A 22,352-nucleotide genomic window follows, 5' to 3' on the forward strand; every position below is an offset into this window, starting at 1 on the left:
CAGCTGGGGATCACCTGGGGATCACCTGGACACACCTGGGGACACCTGGGCACAGCTGGGGATCACCTGGGCACACCTGGGGATCACCTGGGGATCACCTGGGGACACCTGGGCACACCTGGGTGTACCTGGCCACACCTGAGTCATACCAGGATACACCTGGGCACACCTGAGTCACACCTGGGCACACCTGGGTCACACCTGGACGCACCTGGGCACACCTGGGGCACACCTGGACACACCTGAGTCACACCTGGGCACACCTGGGCACACCTGGGTCACACCTGGACACACCTGGGCCACACCTGGGTCACACCTGGGGCTAACATGGACACACCTGAGTCACACCTGGAGCTAACATGGACACACCTGGGCACACCTGGGCACACCTGGGGCTCACCTGGGGCTAACATGGACACACCTGGGCACACCTGGGGACACCTGGGTCACACCTGGGCACACCTGGGGCACACCTGGGCACACCTGGGGCACACCTGGGCACATCTGAGTCACACCTGGGCACACCTGGACATCCAAATCTCACCCAAACCCTCACCTGTCTCACCTGTCCCTCACCCAGGTACGGCCACGGGTCTGGTGATCGGCACAGGTGAGCGCACGGTGATCGGGCGCATCGCCAGCCTGGCCTCAGGGTCTCACCTGGGCACACCTGGGCCACACCTGGGGCTCACATGGATACACCTGGGCACACCTGGGGCTAACATGGACACACCTGGGCTCACCTGGGGACAGCTGGGCACACCTTAGTCACACCTGGGCACACCTGAGTCACACCTGGAGACACCTGGGCACACCTGGGGCACACCTGGGGCTAACATGAACACACCTGAGTCACACCTGGGGCACACCTGGTCACACCTGGGCACACCTGGGCCACACCTGGACACACCTGGGTCCTACCTGGACACCTGAATCTCACCCAACCCCTCGCCCAGGTACGGCCACGGGTCTGGTGATCGGCACAGGTGAGCGCACGGTGATCGGGCGCATCGCCAGCCTGGCCTCAGGGTCTCACCTGGGCACACCTGGGCCACACCTGGGTACACCTGGGGGCACCTGGGCACACCTGGGCACACCTGGGCCACACCTGGGGCTAACATGGACACACCTGAGCCACACCTGGGGACATCTGGGGATACCTGGGGCTAACATGGACACACCTGGGCACACCTGGACACACCTGGGGCTAACATGGACACACCTGAGTCACACCTGGGCACACCTGGGGCACACCTGGGCACACCTGGAGACACCTGGACACACCTGGGACACACCTGGGGCTAACATGGACACATCTGAGTCCTACCTGGACATCCGAATCTCACCCAAACCCTCACCTGCCTCACCTGCCTCACCTGTCCCTCACCCAGGTACGGCCACGGGTCTGGTGATCGGCACAGGCGAGCGCACGGTGATCGGGCGCATCGCCAGCCTGGCCTCAGGTGTGGAGAACGAGCGCACGCCCATCGCCGTGGAGATCGAGCACTTCGTGGACATCATCGCCGGCCTGGCCGTCTTCTTCGGCGGCACCTTCTTCGTGGTGGCCATGCTCATCGGCTACCCCTTCCTGCGCGCCCTCGTCTTCTTCATGGCCATCGTGGTGGCCTACGTGCCCGAGGGGCTGCTGGCCACCGTCACGGTACGGGCAGGGGGCACCTGGGCGCACCTGGGGGCACCTGGGCACACCTGGGGGCACCTGGGCACACCTGGGGGTGTCAGAATGTGTGCAGGTGTTGGATTCTACGGGAGTTTGGGGGGGTCTTCGTGGCCATCGTGGTGGCCTACGTGCCCGAGGGGCTGCTGGCCACCGTCACGGTACGGGCAGGGGCACCTGGGCACACCTGGGGGCACCTGGGGACACCTGGGGGGGTTGGAGTGTGGGGAGGTGTTGAGGTCCTTATGGGTCCCACCACGATGGGGAGGGTCTGGGGGACAGGTGGGGACACCTGGGCACACCCGGGCACACCTGGATGCACCTGGGGACACCTGGGGACACCTGGGGGCACCTGGGGGGGTTGGAGTGTGTGCAGGTGTTAAGGTTCTTATGGGTCCCACCATGATGTGGGAGGTCTGGAGGACAGTTGGGCGCACCTGGGCACACCTGAGCACACCTGGGGGCACCTGGGCACACCTGGGCACACCTGGGCACACCTGGGGGGGTTGGAGTGTGTGCAGGTGTTGAGGTTTTCATGGGTTCTACCAAAGGTTGTGAGGTTGTTACAGGTCCCACCACGACGTGGAGGCTCTGGGGGACAGGTGGGGACACCTGGGCACACCTGGGCGCACCTGGGTGCACCTGGGGACAGGTGACGGCGTTAGAGTGTGTGCAGGTGTTGAGGTCCTTACGGGTCCCACCACACCACGGGCACTCAGGTGGGGCAGACGAGAACCCCTCACCTGCCCAGGTGTGCCCCCGCCTGCCCAGGTGTGCCTGTCGCTGGCGCGTCGCAGCTGCCTGGTGGAGAACCTGGAGGCCGTGGAGACCCCCGGCTCCACCTCCACCACCTGCAGCCCCCAGACCCATTTGGGGACCCCAGACCCATTTGGGACCACCTGGGACCCCCCAAAAAAAACCCAAACCCCCCAAATTTGGAGATCCCTCTCCCGAAGGTCCCTCCAGGTGCCTCCAGCTCCAATTTCGGGGGAATTTCTCGGGGATTTTGGGGGACCCCAGACCCATTTGGGGACCCCAGACCCATTTGGGACCCCAGACCCATTTGGGACCCCAGACCCATTTCGGACCACCTGAGACACCCCAAAAACCCCCGAACCACCAAAATTTGGAGATTCCAGCTCCAGTTTCGGGGGAATTTCTCAGGGATTTTTGGGGACCCCAGACCCGTTTGAGGACCCCAGACCCATTTGGGACCCCAGACCCGTTTGGGGACCCCAGACCCATTTCAGACTCCCCCAGACCCATTTGTGACCCATCTGAGACCCCCCAAAAGCCCCAGAATTTGGGCTGAAGGTCCCTCCAGGTGCCTCCAGCTCCAATTCTGGGGGAATTTCCCGGGGATTTTTGGGGGACCCCAGACCCATTTGGGGACCCCAGACCCATTTGGGACCCCAGACCCATCTGAGACTCCCCCAGACCCATTTGGGACCCCAGACCCATTTCGGACCACCTGAGACACCCCAAAAACCCCCGAACCACCAAAATTTGGAGATTCCAGCTCCAATTTCGGGGGAATTTCTCGGGGATTTTGGGGGAATTTCTCGGGATTTTGGGGACCCCAGACCCGTTTGGGGACCCCAGACCCATTTGGGGACCCCAGACCCATTTCAGACTCCCCCAGACCCATTTGTGACCCATCTGAGACCCCCCAAAAGCCCCAGAATTTGGGCTGAAGGTCCCTCCAGGTGCCTCCAGCTCCAATTCTGGGGGAATTTCCCGGGGATTTTTGGGGGACCCCAGACCCATTTGGGGACCCCAGACTCATCTGAGACTCCCCCAGACCCATTTGGGGCCTTCCCAGACCCCTTTGAGAGCCCCCAACCCCCCAGAATTTGGACTGAAGGTCCCTCCAGGTGCCTCCAGCTCCAATTTTGGGGGAATTTTTGGGGGACTTTGGGGACCCCAGACCCATTTGGGACCCCTGACCCATTTCGGACCACCTGAGACACCCCAAAAAAACCCTGAACCCCCAAAATTTGGAGATTCCAGCTCCAATTTCAGGGGAATTTCTCGGGGATTTTGCGGGAATTTCTCGGGGATTTTTGGGGAATTTCTCGGGATTTTGGGGACCCCAGACCCGTTGGGGACCCCAGGCCCGTTGGGGACCCCAGACCCATTTGGGGACCCCAGACCCATTTCGGACCACCTGAGACACCCCAAAAACCCCCGAACCACCAAAATTTGGAGATTCCAGCTCCAATTTCGGGGGAATTTCTCGGGGATTTTGGGGACCCCAGACCCATTTGGAGACCCCAGACCCGTTTGGGGACCCCAGACCCATTTCAGACTCCCCCAGACCCATTTGTGACCCATCTGAGACCACCCCAAAAGGCCCAGAATTTGGGCTGAAGGTCCCTCCAGGCGCCTCCAGCTCCAATTTTGGGGGAGTTTCTCGGGGATTTTGGGGGAATTTCTCGGGGATTTTGGGGGACCCCAGACCCGTTTGGGGACCCCAGACCCATTCGGGGCTCCCCCAGGTGTGCCTGTCGCTGACGGCCAAGCGGCTGGCGCGCCGCAGCTGCGTGGTGAAGAACCTGGAGGCCGTGGAGACGCTGGGCTCCACCTCGGTGATCTGCTCCGACAAGACCGGCACGCTGACCCAGAACCGCATGACCGTGGCGCACCTGTGGTTCGACGGGCAGGTGCACGCCGCCGACACCACCGAGGACCAGTCGGGTACGGGCAGCACGCCTGGGGGCACCTGGGGGCACACCTGGGGGCACCTGGGGGCACATGGGGGCACCTGGGCACACACCTGGGCATGCCCGGGGGCAGTTATAACACACCTGGGCACACCTGGGTACACCTGCGGGGGACATGGGGGCAGTTATAACACACCTGGGAACACCTGGGGGCAGTTATAGCACACCTGGGCACACTTGGGGGCAGTTACAACACACCGGGGCACACCTGGGGGCACATGGGCACACCTGGGGGCACCTGGGCACACCTGGGGGCACCTGTGGGCAGTTACAACACACCTGGGCACACCTGGGGGCACATGGGGGCAGTTACAACACACCTGGGCACACCTGGGGGCACACCTGGGGACACCTGGGGACACCTGAGCACACCTGAGCACACCTGGGGGCAGTTATAACACACCTGGGCACACCTGGGTGTTGCCTGGGCACACCTGTCCCACCCGTATCTCACCTGTCTCACCTGTCTCTCACCTGTCTCACCTGTCTCACACCTGTCTCACCTGTCTCTCACCTGTCTCACCTGTCTCTCACCTGTCTCACCTGTCTCACCTGTCTCTCACCTGTCTCACCTGTCCCACCTGTCTCTCACCTGTCTCACCTGTGTCTCACCTGTCTCACACCTGTCTCACCTGTCTCACCTGTGTCTCACCTGTCTCACCTGTCTCACCTGTCCCTCCTGTCTCACCTGTGCCCAGGTGAGGCCTTTGACCAGAGCTCGGCCTCGTGGGCGCTGCTCAGCCAGGTGATCACGCTCTGCAACCGCGCCCAGTTCAAACCCGGCCAGGAGGGCGTGCCCGTGGCGCAGGTGCGGCGCGGACTGGGATATACTGGGATATACTGGGATATACTGGGATATACTGGGATGTACTGGGTTATACTGGGTTATACTGGGATGTACTGGGTTATACTGGGTTATACTGGGTTATACTGGGATATACTGGGATATACTGGGATATACTGGGATATACTGGGTTATACTGGGTTGGACTGGTTTGGACTGGGATATACTGGGATATACTGGGATATACTGGGATATACTGGGATATACTGGGATATACTGGGTTGGACTGGTTTGGACTGGGTTACACTGGTCTATACTGGTCTATACTGGTTTAAACTGGTTTGTACTGGTCCATACTGGTTTATACTGGTTTATACTGGTTTATACTGGTCCATACTGGTCCATACTGGTTTATACTGGTTTGGACTGGTTTATACTGGTCCATACTGGTTTATACTGGTTTGGACTGGTTTGTACAGGTTTATACTGGTTTATACTGGGTTGGACTGGTTTATACTGGTCCATACTGGTCCATACTGGTCCATACTGGTTTATACTGGTCCATACTGGTCCATACTGGTTTGTACTGGTTTATACTGGTCCATACTGGTCCATACTGGTTTATACTGGTTTGTACTGGTCCATACTGGTTTATACTGGTTTATACTGGTCTATACTGGTTTATACTGGTTTGGACTGGTTTATACTGGTCCATACTGGTTTATACTGGTTTATACTGGTTTATACTGGTCCATACTGGTCTGGGGGGGTTTCGTTACTGGTTTGGGGGTTGGGGTCACTGGGGGGGGGGGGAGCGGAGGTGGGCGTGTCCTCACCGCGGCCCCGCCCCTCTCCCCCAGCGTGACGTCATCGGGGACGCGTCGGAGTCGGCGCTGCTGAAATTCGCGGAAGTGACGTCAGGGCCAGTGGCGGCCGCCAGGGGGCGCTACCCGAAGGTGGCGGAGCTGCCGTTCAACTCCACCAACAAATTCCAGGTGAGCACAGGTGGGACAGGTGAGGGACAGGTGAGGGACAGGTGAGACAGGTGAGACAGGTGAGGGACAGGTGAGACAGGGGAGACAGGTACGGGACAGGTGAGACAGGTAAGGGACAGGTGAGACAGGTGAGACAGGTGAGACAGGTGAGACATGGACAGGTGAGACAGGTGAGGGACAGGTGAGACAGGTGAGACACAGACAGGTGAGACAGGTGAGACACAGACAGGTGAGACAGGTGAGAGACAGGTGAGACAGGTGAGACAGGTGAGACAGGTGAGGGACAGGTGAGACAGGTGAGGGACAGGTGAGACAGGTGAGAGACAGGTGTAGCCGGGGGGACAGGTGTGCCCAATGTGCAGCACAGATGTATCCCAGGTGTCTCTCACCTGTCCCAGGTGTCTCAGCTGTGTCTCAGCTGTGTCTCACCTGCGCAGGTGTCGGTGCACGAGGCGGGCTGGGGTGTGTCCCAGGTGTATCCCAGGTGTATCAGGTGTACCCTGGGTGTGTCCCTCACCTGTCCCAGGTGTATCTCACCTGTGTCTCACCTGTCTCACCTGGCAGGTGTCGGTGCACGAGGCGGGCCCGCAGCAGCTCCCGGTGCTCAGGGTGTGTCCCAGGTGTCTCACCTGTGTCTCAGGTGTATCTCACCTGTCTCACCTGTATCTCACCTGTGTCTCACCTGCGCAGGTGTCGGTGCACGAGGCGGGCCCGCAGCAGCTCCTGGTGCTCAGGGTGTGTCCCAGGTGTCTCACGTGTCTCACCTGGCAGGTGTCGGTGCACGAGGCGGGCCCGCAGCAGCTCCCGGTGCTCAGGGTGTGTCCCAGGTGTATCAGGTGTACCCTGGGTGTGTCCCAGGTGTCTCACCTGTGTCTCACCTGTCTCACCTGGCAGGTGTCGGTGCACGAGGCGGGCCCGCAGCAGCTCCTGGTGCTCAGGGTGTGTCCCAGGTGTCTCACCTGTGTCTCAGGTGTATCTCACCTGTCTGTGTCTCACCTGTGCAGGTGTCGGTGCACGAGGCGGGCCCGCAGCAGCTCCTGGTGCTCAAGGGCGCCCCCGAGCGGGTGCTCGAGCGCTGCCGGGGGGCGCTGCGGGGGGGGGAGGAGCGGCCGCTGGACCCCGAGTGGAGGCGGAGCCTGGAGGGGGCGTGTCTGGAGCTGGGGGGGCGGGGCGAGCGCGTGCTCGGTGAGTGGGGGAGGGGTAAAGGGTGGGGGAGGGGCAATGGGGTGGGGGAGGGGCTGAGGGGGTGGGGGAGGGGCTGGAAGGGTGGGGGAGGGGCAATGGCGCGCGACCCCTCCCCACCCCGCCCCTCCCCCCCCCGTGTTGCCCTGTGTCCCCTCAGCGTCCCCAGATGGCCCCAAAATGACCCGAAATGACCCCAGCGATGTCCCCAATGTCCCCAACGAGCCAAAATGTCCCCAGTGTCCCTCCAGTGACCCCAAATGTCCCCAGTGTCCCCAATGCTGTCCCCATTGTCCCCAGGGTTCTGCGCCCGCTGGCTCCCCGCCGGCACTGTCCCCAATGCTGTCCCCAATGTCCCCAATGTCCCCAATGCTGTCCCCAATGTCCCCAATGCTGTCCCCAATGTCCCCAATGTTGTCCCCAGGGTTCTGCGCCCGCTGGCTCCCCGCCGGCACTGTCCCCAATGCTGTCCCCAGTGTCCCCAATGCTGTCCCCAGTGTCCCCAATGCTGTCCCCAATGTCCCCAGGGTTCTGCGCCCGCTGGCTCCCCGCCGGCACTGTCCCCAGCGATGTCCCCAATGCTGTCCCCATTGTCCCCAGGGTTCTGCGCCCGCTGGCTCCCCGCTGGCACTGTCCCCAGTGATGTCCCCAATGTCCCCAATGTGTCCCCAGGGTTCTGCGCCCGCTGGCTGCCCGCCGGCACTGTCCCCAATGCTGTCCCCAGTGTCCCCAATGTCCCCAGGGTTCTGCGCCCGCTGGCTCCCCGCTGGCACTGTCCCCAGTGATGTCCCCAATGTCCCCAATGTGTCCCCAGGGTTCTGCGCCCGCTGGCTGCCCGCCGGCACTGTCCCCAATGCTGTCCCCAGTGTCCCCAGTGATGTCCCCAATGCTGTCCCCAATGTGTCCCCAGGGTTCTGCGCCCGCTGGCTCCCCGCCGGCACTGTCCCCAGTGCTGTCCCCAATGTCCCCAATGCTGTCCCCAATGTCCCCAGTGATGTCCCCATTGTCCCCAGGGTTCTGCGCCCGCTGGCTCCCCGCCGGCACTGTCCCCAGCGATGTCCCCAATGTCCCCAATGCTGTCCCCATTGTCCCCAGGGTTCTGCGCCCGCTGGCTGCCCGCCGGCACTGTCCCCGCGGGGACGCCCCCCGAGGCGCTGGCCCAGGTGGCCTCCGGGCTCTGCTTCGCGGGGCTCGTGTCCCTCATCGACCCCCCCCCGCGCCACCGTGCCCCAGGCCGTGCGCAAGTGCCGCACCGCCGGCATCCGGGTACCGCACGGGGACACCGGGGACACCGGGGGGACTTGGGGACATCGGGGACACCGGGGGGACCGGGGACATCGGGGATGTTGGGGGAGTTGGGGACATTGGGGACACGGAGATACCGGGGGGGTTGGGGACACTTGGGGACATTGGGGACACCGGGGACACCGGGGGGACTTGGGGACATCGGGGGGGCTGGGGACATCGGGGGGATTGGGGACATTGGGGGGACTGGGGACACTGGGGACACCGAGGACATTGGGGACATTGGGGGGTTGGGGACACCAGGGGGACTGGGGACATTGGGGACATCAGGGGGGTTGGGGACATTGGGGACATCAGGGACATCGGGGACATCAGGGGGGTTGGGGACATCGGGGACATTGAGGGGGTTGGGGACAGTGGAGACAGTGGGGACACGGGGACACGGGGACACTGAGGGGTTGGGGACACTGGGGACATCAGGGACAGCGGAGGGGTTGGGGACACCAGGGGGGTTGGGGACATCGGGGGACCGGGGACATCGGGGACATCGGGGACATCGGAGACACCGGGGGGACTGGGGACATCGGGGGTGTTGGGGACATTGGGGGGGTTGGGGACATTGGGGACACCGAGGACACAGGGACATCGGGGGGCTTGGGGACATTGGGTGGGTTGGGGACATCGGGGGGGTTGGGGACATTGGGGGGTTGGGGACATCAGGGACACTTGGGGACACTTGGGGACATTGGGGACATTGGGGATGTTGGAGACATTGGAGACATGGGGACACCGGGGGGGTTGGGGACATCAGGACACCGGGGACATTGGGGACATTGAGGGGGCTGGGGACAGTGGGGACATCAGGGACATTGGGGACACTGGGGACAGTGGCAGAATTTGGGGACAATTTGGGGGCTTTGGGGACATTGGGGGGGTCGGGGACGCTTGGGGACATTTGGGGGACATTGTGGGGCTTGGGGACATTTGGTGACGATGAGAACTTGGGGACACCTGGGAGGATTTGGGGACATTTGGGGACATTTGGTGACGACGAGGATTTGGGGACAATTCAGGGAGCTTGGGGACACCGCGGGGGGCACAGGTGCCACCAGCCCGGGTGACCCAGGTGCGTGTCCCCCCCCCCCCGCAGGTGATCATGGTGACAGGTGACCACCCGGTGACGGCCAAGGCCATCGCGGCGCAGGTGGGCATCATCTCCGAGGGCAGCGAGACCCCCGAGGACGTGGCCGCGCGCCTGCGCCTGCCCCTCGAGCAGGTGCAGCCCAGGTGAGCGCGGGCGGGGCCAGGGGCGGGGCCACGGGGGACAGGTGACTCAGGTGTGGGACAGGTGCGGGTGACAGGTGTCCAGGTGTGTGACAGGTGGCCACAGGTGTGTGACAGGTGTGTGGGACAGGTAACTCAGGTGTGGGACAGGTGTGTGTGACAGGTGGCTCAGGTTTGTGACAGGTGGCTCAGGTGTATGACCTCACAGGTGTGGGACAGGTAACTCAGGTGTGGGACAGGTGTGGGACAGGTGGCTCAGGTGTGTCCCAGGTATCTCAGGTGTGTCCCAGATGTGTCCCAGGTGTGTCCCAGGTATCTCAGGTGTGTCCCAGGTGTGTCCCAGGTATCTCAGGTGTGTCCAGGTGTGTGACAGGTGTGTCCCGCAGCCAGGCGCGCGCCCGCGTGGTGACGGGCTCCGAGCTGGGGGTGCTGGCTCTGTGCCCAGGTGTGTCCCAGGTATCTCAGGTGTGTCTCAGGTGTGCCCAGGTGTGTCTCAGGTGTGTCCCAGGTATCTCAGGTGTGTCCCAGGTGTCTCAGGTGTGCCCAGGTGTGTGACAGGTGTGCCCAGGTGTGCCCAGGTGTGTGACAGGTGTGTCCCGCAGCCAGGCGCGCGCCCGCGTGGTGACGGGCTCCGAGCTGGGGGTGCTGGCTCTGTGCCCAGGTGTGTCCCAGGTGTCTCAGGTGTGTCTCAGGTGTGTCCAGGTGTGTCCCAGGTGTCTCAGGTGTGTCTCAGGTGTGTCTCAGGTGTGTCCAGGTGTCTCAGGTGTGTCTCAGGTGTGTCCCAGGTATCTCAGGTGTGTCCCAGGTGTGCCCAGGTGTGCCCAGGTGTGTGACAGGTGTGTCCCCCGCAGCCAGGCACGCGCCCACGTGGTGACGGCTCCGAGCTGGGGGTGCTGGCTCTGTGCCCAGGTATCTCAGGTGTGTCCCAGGTATCTCAGGTGTGTCCCAGGTATCTCAGGTGTGTCTCAGGTGTGTCTCAGGTGTGTCCAGGTGTATCTCAGGTGTGTGACAGGTGTGTCCCCCAGCCAGGCGCGCGCCCACGTGGTGACGGCTCCGAGCTGGGGGTGCTGGCTCTGTGCCCAGGTATCTCAGGTGTGCCCAGGTGTGTCCAGGTGTGTGACAGGTGTGTCCCAGGTATCTCAGGTGTGTCTCAGGTGTGTCCCAGGTATCTCAGGTGTGTCCCAGGTGTCTCAGGTGTATCTCAGGTGTATCCCAGGTATCTCAGGTGTGTCCCAGGTATCTCAGGTGTATCTCAGGTGTGTCTCAGGTGTGCCCAGGTGTGCCCAGGTGTGTGACAGGTGTGTCCCGCAGCCAGGCGCGCGCCCGCGTGGTGACGGGCTCCGAGCTGGGGGTGCTGGCTCTGTGCCCAGGTGTGTCCCAGGTATCTCAGGTGTATCCCAGGTGTGCCCAGGTGTGTGACAGGTGTATCTCAGGTGTGTGACAGGTGTGTCCCCCCCGCAGCCAGGCGCGCGCCCGCGTGGTGACGGGCTCCGAGCTGGCCGCGCTGCCCCCGGGCGCTCTCGAGGAGCTGCTCCGCGCCCACCCCGAGATGGTTTTCGCCCGGACGTCGCCACAGCAGAAGCTGGTCATCGTGGAGAGCTGCCAGCGCCTGGTGGGCACACCTGGGGGGTGGCCCCGATGTCCCCAATGTCCCCAACCCCAATTTCCCCCGGTTTCCCCCCATTTTTTCCCATTTTTTCCCCATTTTCCCCTCATTTTTTTCCCTTTTTTTTTGGTTTTTTTCCAATTTTCCCCCAATTTTTCTCAAATGTCCCAAATCCCCAAAAATGTCCCCAAATGTCCCCAAACGTCCCAATGTCCCCAACCCCCAATTTCCCCCATTTTTTCCCCACTTCTTGGCCAACTTTCTACCAATTTTTGGGGGCGGTTTCTCCATTTTTCCCCATTTTTCCCCATTTTTTCCCATTTTTCCCCATTTTTTCCCATTTTTGCCCAAATTTCCCATTTATTCTCTGTGTCCCCAAAATCCCAATGTCCCCAAATGTCCCCAGCCCAAATTTTCCCCATTTCCCCCCATTTTTTGCCCGATTTTCACCCAATTTTTTTGGTTTTTTTCCATTTTTTCCCATTTTTCCCCGTTTTCCCCTTTTTTTCCCCGAAATTTAACACATTTTTCTCAATGTCCCCAAACCCCGTTTTCCCCATTTCCCCCCATTTTTTCCCATTTTTGCCCAATTTTCACCCGTTTTTTCCCATTTTTTTCCCATTTTTCCCATTTTTTCCCATTTTTTTCCCATTTTTTTCCCATTTCATCCCGATTTTTCCCCGTTTTTTCCCGTTTTCCCCCGTTTTCGCCCCAGGGCGCCATCGTGGCGGTGACAGGTGACGGCGTCAACGACTCACCTGCGCTGAAGAAGGCCGACATCGGCGTGGCCATGGGCATCGCCGGCTCCGACGCCGCCAAGAACGCGGCCGACATGATCCTGCTGGACGACAACTTCGCCTCCATCGTCACCGGCGTCGAGCAAGGTGAGACACACCTGGGACACACCTGGGACAGGTGAGACACACCTGGGACACACCTGGGACAGGTGAGACACAGCTGAGACAGGTGAGACACACCTGGGACAGGTGAGACACTGGGACAGGTGTGGGACAGGGGATCCTGCTGGACGACAACTTCGCCTCCATCGTCACCGGCATGGAGCAAGGTGAGACACACCTGGGACAGGTGAGACACACCTGGGACACACCTGGGACAGGTGACACACTGGGACAGGTGTGGGACAGGTGTGGGACAGGGGATCCTGCTGGACGACAACTTCGCCTCCATCGTCACCGGCGTGGAGCAAGGTGAGACACACCTGGGACAGGTGAGACACACCTGGGACACACCTGGGACAGGTGAGACACACCTGGGACACACCTGGGACAGGTATGGGGACAGGTGACACACTGGGACAGGTGTGGGACAGGTGTGGGACAGGGGATCCTGGTGGACGACAACTTCGCCTCCATCGTCACCGGCGTCGAGCAAGGTGAGACACACCTGGGACACACCTGGGACAGGTGAGACACTGGGACAGGTGTGGAGCAAGGTGGGACAGGTGTGGGGACAGGTGAGACACTGGGACAGGTGTGGAGCAAGGTGGGACAGGTGTGATGAATGGACCTCAGATCACCTGGGCAGATGGGACAGGTGGGACAGGTGTAGGGACAGGCGTGGACACCTATCCCTTCTCACCTGGGCTGTCACACACCTGTCCTCGCTCACCTGGGGGGGGGTCACTCAGCTGTCCCCACTCACCTGGGGAGGGTCACACACCTGTCCCCACATACGTGGGCGGTCACACACCTGTCCCTGCTCACCTGTCCCCACATACCTGGGCGGTCACACACCTGTCCCCACATACCTGGGCGGTCACTCACCTGTCCCCGCTCACCTGTCCCCGCTCACCTGGGCTGTCACTCACCTGTCCCTGCTCACCTGTCCCCTGTCACCTGTGTCCCCTCTCACCTGTCCCCGCTCACCTGTCCCCGCTCACCTGTCCCTGCTCACCTGGGGGGGGGTCACACCTGTCCCCACATACCTGGGCTGTCGCTCACCTGTCCCCGCTCACCTGGGCTGTCACTCACCTGTCCTGGCTCACCTGTCCCCTCTCACCTGTGTCCCCTCTCACCTGTCCCTGCTCACCTGTCCCCGCTCACCTGCGGCCCCGCTCACCTGGGCTGTCACTCACCTGTCCCCGCTCACCTGGGGAGGGTCACACACCTGTCCCCATGTACCTGGACTGTCACACACCTGCCTCGGTGCACACCTGGGCTGTCACTCACCTGTCCCCGCTCACCTGTCCCCTCTCACCTGTGTCCCCTCTCACCTGTCCCTGCTCACCTGTCCCCGCTCACCTGTCCCTGCTCACCTGGGCTGTCACTCACCTGTCCCCGCTCACCTGGGGAGGGTCACACACCTGTCCCCATGTACCTGGACTGTCACTCACCTGCCTCGGTGCACACCTGGGCTGTCACTCACCTGTCCCGGCTCACCTGCGGCCCCGCCCCCAGGCCGGCTGATCTTCGACAACCTGAAGAAGTCGATCGCCTACACGCTGACCAAGAACATTCCGGAGCTGACGCCGTACCTGATCTACATCACGGCCAGCGTGCCCCTCCCCCTGGGCTGCATCACCATCCTCTTCATCGAGCTCTGCACCGACATCGTGAGCGCACCTGGGCACACCTGGGCACACCTGGGCACACCTGGGGGCAGCTGGGGGCAGCTGGGGGCAGCTGGGGGCAGCTGGGGGCATCTGGGGACACACCTGGGCACACCTGGGAACACCTGGGGACAGCTGGGGACACACCTGGGCACACCTGGGCACACCTGGGCGCACCTGGGCGCACCTGGGGACACCTGGGGGCAGCTGGGGGCATCTGGGCACACCTGGGGACAGCTGGGGACAGCTGGGGGCACACCTGGGCACACCTGCGGGCACACCTGGGGACAGCTGGGCACACCTGGGGACAGCTGGGGACAGCTGGGGACACACCTGGGCACACCTGTGGGCACACCTGGGCACACCTGGGCACACCTGGGGACAGCTGGGGACACACCTGGGCACACCTGGGGGCAGCTGGGCACACCTGGGTGCACCTGGGCACACCTGGGGGCAGCTGGGGACACACGTGGGCACACCTGGGCGCACCTGGGCACACCTGGGGGCACCTGGGCACACCTGGGGGCAGCTGGGGGCACCTGGGCACACCTGGGCGCACCTGGGGGCACCTGGGCACACACCTGGGGGCACCTGGGGACACACCTGGGGACACACCTGGGCGCACCTGGGGACACACCTGGGGGCACCTGGGGACACACCTGGGGCACACCTGGGCACACCCAGGGGCATCTGGGCCCACCTGGGCCCACCTTGGGGCGCCTGGAGGCAGCTGAGCCTCACCTGTGCACACCTGAGCCCCCCCAACTTCCACCTGTCCCAGGTGTTCCATCCAGGTGTGCTCGAGCTGGGGGCGGGTTTTGGGGTGGTGGGCGTGGCCAGGGCGGGGTTCTGCAGCTCACCTGGCCCCGCCGCTCACCTGGGCTCACCTGCGCAGTTCCCGTCGGTGTCGCTGGCCTACGAGCGCGCCGAGAGCGACATCATGCACCTGCGGCCGCGCAACCCCCGGCGCGACCGGCTGGTCAACGAGCCCCTGGCGGCCTACTCCTACTTCCAGATAGGTGAGGGGCGCGGCCAGGTGTGCGCGCACCTGGGCTGGGGCACCTGGGGCTCACACACCTGGGCTGGGGCACCTGGGGCTCACACACCTGGGCTGGGGTCACCTGGGGGCTGAAACACCTGGATGCAGGGTTACCTGTGTGGGTACACCTGGGCTGGGGTCACCTGTGCAGACACCTGGGCTTGGGGTTACCTGGGAGCTCGCACACCTGAGGACTCGCCTGTCCCTCACCTGTGCCAGGTGTGACCCTCACCTGGGAGCTCACCTGTCCCCCCTCGCCTGTCCCTCACCTGTGCCAGGTGTGACCTCACTCACCTCTTCCTCACCTGTGCCTTACCTGTCCCTCACCTGTGCCAGGTGTGACCCTCACCTGGGAGCTCACCTGTCCCCCCTCGCCTGTCCCTCACCTGTGCCAGGTGTGACCCTCACCTGGGAGCTCACCTGTCCCCACTCACCTCTCCCTCACCTGTGCCTTACCTGTCCCTCATCTGTGCCTCACCTGTGCCTCACCTGTGCCAGGTGTGACCCCTCACCTGTGCCTCACCTGTCCCCCCTCACCTGTCCCTCACTAGTGCCCAGGTGTGACCCTCACCTGGGAGCTCACCTGTCCCCTCTCACCTGTTCCTTACCTGTGCCAGGTGTGACCCCTCACCTGCGCCTCACCTGTGCCCAGGTGTGATCCAGTCCATCCCTCACCTGTCCCTCATCTGTCACCGGACTCAATCTTGTCCTTCCCACACCTGTCCCCCCTCACCTGCCCCTCACCTGCGCCTCACCTGTGCCAGGTGTGCCCCTCACCTGTCCCTCACCTGTGCCAGGTGCGATCCAGTCCTTCGCGGGCTTCACCGACTACTTCGTGGCCATGGCGCAGGAGGGCTGGTGGCCCCCGTCACCTGTCCCCCCTCACCTGTCCCTCACCTGCCCCTCACCTGTGTCTCACCTGCCCCTCACCTGTCCCCAGGTGTGATCCAGTCCATCCCTCACCTGTCCCTCATCTGTCACCAGACTCAATCCTGTCCTTCCCACACCTCTCCCCCCTCACCTGTGCCAGTTGTTACTCCTCACCTGCCCCTCACCTGTGCCTCACCTGTGCCAGGTGTGCCCCTCACCTGCCCCTCACCTGTGCCAGGTGCGATCCAGTCCTTCGCGGGCTTCACCGACTACTTCGTGGCCATGGCGCAGGAGGGCTGGTGGCCGCTGCTGGTGCTGGGGCTGCGCCCGCGCTGGGAGGACGCGCACGAGCAGGAGCTGCAGGACAGCTACGGCCAGCAGTGGGTGCGCCGCCGCACCTGCCGCACCTGGGCGCGCACCTGGGCACGCACCTGGGGGCACCTGGGGCACCGGGGGGTGGGGAAACGGCGAGGATTTGGGGGGAAATGGGGAGGTTGGGCACACCTGGGGGCACCTGAGCACACCTGGGGGCACCTGGGCGCACCTGGGCACACCTGGTGCTCATCTGGGCGCACCTGGGCTCACCTGAGCTCACCTGGGCTCACCTGGCACTCACCTGAGCTCACCTGGGCACACCTGGCACTCACCTGGGCTCACCTGGGCTCACCTGGGGGACACCTGGGGACAGCTGGGCAAACCTGGGCTCACCTGGGCACACCTGGGGCACACCTGGGCTCACCTGGGCTCACCGGGGCACACCTGGGCACACCTGGGCTCATCTGTTTCTCACCTGGGCACACCTGGGCACACATGGGCTCATCTGTGTCTCTCTTGGGCTCACCTGTGCTCACCTGGGGCACACCTGGCACTCACCTGGGCTCACCTGGGCTCACCTGGGGGCACCTGAGCTCACCTGGGCTCACCTGGCACTCACCTAGGCACACCTGGTGCTCACCTGGTGCTCACCTGGGCTCACCTGGCACTCACCTGGGCACACCCAGGCTCACCTGGCACTCACCTGGGCTCACCTGAGCTCACCTGGGCACACCTGGGGGCACCTGGGGGCACCCAGGGGCGGGGAAACGGGGAGAAACGGCGAGGATTGGGGGGGAAATGGGGAGTTTGGGCGCACCTGGGGGCACCTGAGCTCACCTGGGCTCACCTGGCACTCACCTGGGCTCACCTGGTGCTCACCTGGGGGCACCTGAGCTCACCTGGCACTCACCTGGGCTCACCTGGTGCTCACCTGGGGGCACCTGAGCTCACCTGGCACTCACCTGGGCTCACCTGGGCACACCTGGGCTCACCTGGGGGCACCTAGCACTCACCTGGGCTCACCTGAGCTCACCTGGCACGCACCTGGGCGCACCTGGGCACACCTGGTGCACACCTGGGTGCACCTGGGGGCAGTCGGGAGGGCGGGGAAACGGGGAGAAACGGCAAGGATTGGGGGGGAAATGGGGAGTTTGGGCACACCTGGGGGCACCTGGGCACACCTGGGCTCACCTGGGGCACACCTAAGCTCACCTGGGCTCACCTGGCACTCACCTGGGGCTCACCTGGGTTCATCTGGGCACACCTGGGCACACCTGGGCTCACCTGAGCTCACCTGGGCACACCTGGGCTCACCTGGGCTCATCTGTGTCTCTCTTGGGCTCACCTGGGCACACCTGGGCATACCTGGGCTCACCTGGGCTCACCTGTGCTCACCTAGCACTCACCTGAGCTCATGTCTGTCTCACCTGAGCTCACCTGGGCACACCTGGGGTGCACCTGGGCACACCTGGGCTCACCTGGGCACACCTGGGCACACCTGGGCTCACCTGGCGCTCACCTGAGCTCACCTGTCCCGCAGACGTTCGGGCAGCGCAGGTACCAGCAGTACACCTGCTACACCGTGTTCTTCATCAGCATCGAGATGTGCCAGATCGCCGACGTGCTGATCCGCAAGACGCGCCGCCTCTCCCTGTTCCAGCAGGGCCTCTTCAGGTACACCTGGGCGCACCTGGGCGCACCTGGGCACACCTGGGCACACCTGGGCGCGCCCGGGGGCGGGGAAACGGCGAAAACCGGGGGGAAATCGGTGGAAATTTGGCGAAAATCTGCGAAAATTGGAGATTTTGGGGACACCTGGGCACTCCTGGGCACACCTGGGCACACCTGGGCACACCTGGGCACAGGTGTGAGACACCTGGGGGTGGGGAAATGGGTGGCTTGGTGAAAATTGGGGGGAAATTGGGGAAAATTGGAGAATTTTGGCACACCTGGGCACACCTGAGATACCCACACCTCACCTGGGCACACCTGGGGGCACCTGGGGACAGGTGTGAGATGGGACAGGATGGGGACACAGGTGACACAGGCTGGACAGGTGTCACAGTGCTATGACAGGTGACACAGGTAGCACAGGTGACAGGTGACACAGGTGACACAGGTAGCACAGGTGACAGGTGACACAGGTGGCACAGGTAGCACAGATAGCACAGGTGACAGGTGACACAGGTAACAGGTGACACAGGTGACACAGGTAGCACAGGTGACACAGGTGACACAGGTAGCAGAGGTGGCAGGTGACACAGGTGGCACAGGTAACAGGTGACACAGGTAGCAGAGGTGGCAGGTGACACAGGTGGCACAGGTAACAGGTAACAGGTGACACTGGTAACACAGGTAACAGGTGACACAGGTAGCACAGGTGACACAGGTGACAGGTGACAGGTGTGACAGGTGTCCCAGGTGTCACAGGTGTGTCCCCCCGCAGGAACCGCACCCTGCTGGTGGCCATCGTGTTCCAGGTGTGCATCGGCTGCTTCCTCTGCTACTGCCCGGGGATGCCCAACGTCTTCAACTTCATGCCCATCAGGTGAGCCCGCGCACCTGGGCACCGCCCCGGAGCACCTGGGCACCGCCCTGACACACCTGGGCACCGGCCCGGCACACCTGGGCACTGCCCCAACACACCTGGGCACCGCCCTGACACACCTGGGCACCGCCCCAATGCACCTGGGCACTGCCCCAGAGCACCTGGGCACCGGCCCGGCGCACCTGGGCACCGGCCCGGCGCACCTGGGCACTGGCCCGGCGCACCTGGGAACCTCTAAACACACCTGGGCACCGGCCCAATGCACCTGGGCACCGCCCCAGCACACCTGGGCACCGCCCCGGCGCACCTGGCACCGCCCCAGCACACCTGGGAACCTCTAAACACACCTGGGAACCACCCTGACACACCTGGGCACCGCCCTGACACACCTGGGCACCGCCCTGACACACCTGGGCACACCTGTCCCACCTGCCCAGGTTCCAGTGGTGGTTGGGGCACACCTGGGGCTCACCTGGGCACACCTGGGGCTCACCTGTCCCACCTGCCCAGGTTCCAATGGTGGTTGGGGCACACCTGGGCACACCTGGGCACACCTGGGCACACCTGGGGCACACCTGTCCCACCTGGCCAGGTTCCAGTGGTGGTTGGGGCACACCTGGGGCTCACCTGGGCTCACCTGTCCCACCTGCCCAGGTTCCAATGGTGGTTGGGGCACACCTGGGGCACACCTGGGGCTCACCTGTCCCACCTGGCCGGGTTCCAGTGGTGGTCGGGGCACACCTGGGCACACTTGGGCACACCTGGGGCACACCTGGAGCTCACCTGGGGCACACCTGGAGCTCACCTGTCCCACCTGGCCAGGTTCCAGTGGTGGTTGGGGCACACCTGGGCACACCTGGGCACACCTGGGGCACACCTGGAGCTCACCTGTCCCACCTGGCCAGGTTCCAGTGGTGGTTGGGGCACACCTGGGCACACCTGGGCACACCTGGGGCACACCTGGGGCTCACCTGTCCCACCTGGCCAGGTTCCAGTGGTGGTTGGTGCCGATGCCCTTCGGGCTCCTCATCCTCGTCTACGACGAGATCCGGAAACTCGGAGTGCGGCGACACCCGGGCAGTGAGTGACACACCTGGGCACACCTGGGCACACCTGGGGGCACCTGGGCACACCTGGGGGTACCTGGGCACACCTGGGGACACCTGGGGGCACCTGGGGACACCTGGGGGCACCTGGGGACAGCTGGGGACACCTGGGCACACCTGGGGGCGCACCTGGGCACACCTGGGGGCACCTGGGCACACCTGGGCACACCTGGGGGTACCTGGGGGCACCTGGGCATACCTGGGCACACCTGGGCACAGCTGGGGGCACCTGGGAGCACCTGGGCACATACCTGGGGGCACCTGGGGAGAGCTGGGGGCACCTGGGCACACCTGGGCACACCTGTGGAGAGCTGGGGACACATCTGGGGGCACCTGGGCACACCTGGGGGTACCTGGGGAGAGCTGGGGGGACACCTGGGGGCACCTGGGGGCACCTGGGCACACTTGAGGGTACCTGGGCACAGCTGGGCACACGCCCAGCACACCTGGGCACTGCCCCGCCCTCACCTGTCCGGGTTCTCTCCCCCTCCAGGTTGGTGGGATCGGGAGCTTTACTACTGAGGCACACCTGGGCACACCTGGGCACACCTGGGACCCCCCCTGGACCTTCCCTGGATACCTGGGACCCTCCCTGAACACCTGGAACCCACCTGGGCCTCACCTGGGACACTTGGAACCCACCTGGATCTCACCTGGGACCCTCCTTTGATACCTGAGATGGACCTGGGACCCACCTGGGCACACCTGGGGCTCACCTGGGACCCTCCTTGAATAGCGGGGACCCACCTGGGCACCTGGAACCCACCTGGATCTCACCTGGGACCCCCCCTTGGACACCTGGGCACACCTGAAACCCACCTGGGCACACCTGGGGCACACCTGGAACCCACCTGGGACCCTCCCTGAACACCTGGGGCTCACCTGGGACCCCCCTTGGACACCTGGAACCCACCTGGAGCTCACCTGGAGCTCACCTGGGGCTCACCTGGGACCCCCCCTTGGACACCTGAAACCCAGCTGGAACCCACCTGGGGCTCTCCTTGGGCACCTGGGGCTCACCTGGGACCCACCTGGAGCCCACCTGGGGCTCACCTGGAACCCACCTGGTACCCTCCCTGAACACCTGGAACCCACCTGGAGCCCACCTGGGGCTCACCTGGGGTTCACCTGGGGCTCACCTGGGGCTCACCTGGGGCTCACCTGGGGTTCACCTGGGGCTCACCTGAGCTCACCTGGTCTCACCTGGGGCTCACGTGGGGCTCACCTGGGACCTTCCCTGAACACCTGGAACCCACCTGGGGGTCTCCTTGGACACCTGGAACCCACCTGGGACCCACCTGGAGCCCACCTGAGCTCACCTGGGGCTCACCTGGAACCCACCTGGGACCCTCCCTGAACACCTGGAACCCACCTGGGGCTCACCTGGGGTTCACCTGGGGCTCACCTGAGCTCACCTGAGCTCACCTGGAGCTCACCTGGGGCTCACCTGGGGCTCACCTGGAGCTCACCTGGGGCTCACCTGGGGCTCACCTGGGGCTCACCTGGAACCCACCTGGGGCTCACCTGGGGCTCACCTGAGCTCACCTGGGGTTCACCTGGGGCTCACCTGGGCCCCTCCCCGCACAGCTGGAGTCGATCCCCTCCCCCACCCCCCAATAAAGGCACAGGTGACTCAGCCAGGTGTGTCCAGGTGCGTTTATTGCTCGGGGGAAAGACCCCCCCCAAAATAAAAAATAATGAATAAAATAAATAAAATTAAAATAAAAGAAATATTAATAAATAAAATAATAACAAAAATAATAAAGACAATAAATAAAATAAGAATAAAATAAAAATAACAAATTAAATAAATATAAAAATAATAAAGAAAATAAATAAAATAAAACTAAAATAAATAATAATAAATGAAATAATAAAATAATAAATAAAATAATAAATAAAATAAATAAAATAAAAATAAATAATAAATAAAATAATAATAAAATTTAATAAAGATAATGGATAGAATAAGTAAAATAATTAAAAAGAATAAAAAATAATAATAAAACAATAAAATAATAAATAAAAGAAATAAAATAAAATTAATTAAAATATTAATAATAAATAATAAAGCAATAAAAATTAAATAAAATAAACAAAATAAAAATTAAATAAATAAAAACAAATAAAATATTTAAAATAATAAGAATAATAAATTAATAAATAAATAAAATAATAAAAATAATAAAATAAATTAAATAAAATAATAAATGAAATTAATAAAATTAATAAATAAAACAAACGAAATAAGAATAAAATTAATAATAAATAAAATAGTAAATTAAAATAAAAATAATAAATATAATAAAAGTAAAATCAATAATAATAATCAACAAATAATAAAATAATACAAATAATAAAAATAATAACCCTGCCTCAAAAAATTGCACAAAAAACCTCCCAAAAATCTC

General features: G+C 61.9%; 2 protein-coding genes across 2 annotated transcripts in view; one reads left to right on the top strand and one right to left on the bottom strand.

Moving 5' to 3' along the window:
- The window catches only part of LOC119696683 (multiple epidermal growth factor-like domains protein 8), an 8,273-nt gene extending 7,638 nt beyond the window's left edge, over positions 1 to 635 (bottom strand). Inside the window, exon 1 of the mRNA XM_038126483.1 lies at positions 577 to 635. Within this exon, the coding sequence (XP_037982411.1) occupies positions 577 to 635 (59 nt within the window). The remainder of the gene's footprint in view (positions 1 to 576) is intronic.
- Positions 636 to 1,306: 671 nt separating this feature from the next.
- LOC119696684 (potassium-transporting ATPase alpha chain 1-like) lies at positions 1,307 to 20,487 on the top strand. Its single transcript, XM_038126484.1, is given in 18 exon segments — positions 1,307 to 1,660; positions 4,174 to 4,372; positions 5,097 to 5,206; positions 6,043 to 6,177; positions 6,868 to 6,912; positions 7,209 to 7,362; positions 8,455 to 8,567; positions 8,569 to 8,625; positions 9,755 to 9,891; positions 11,350 to 11,500; positions 12,210 to 12,378; positions 13,912 to 14,066; positions 14,959 to 15,082; positions 16,211 to 16,356; positions 17,828 to 17,961; positions 18,734 to 18,835; positions 19,824 to 19,915; positions 20,435 to 20,487. Coding segments are annotated over 18 exon segments (2,406 nt in total). The 3' UTR covers positions 20,464 to 20,487.
- Positions 20,488 to 22,352: the final 1,865 nt, after the last annotated feature.

This window comes from Motacilla alba, unplaced genomic scaffold, assembly GCF_015832195.1.
Source record: "Motacilla alba alba isolate MOTALB_02 unplaced genomic scaffold, Motacilla_alba_V1.0_pri HiC_scaffold_35, whole genome shotgun sequence".
NCBI lineage: Eukaryota > Metazoa > Chordata > Aves > Passeriformes > Motacillidae > Motacilla > Motacilla alba.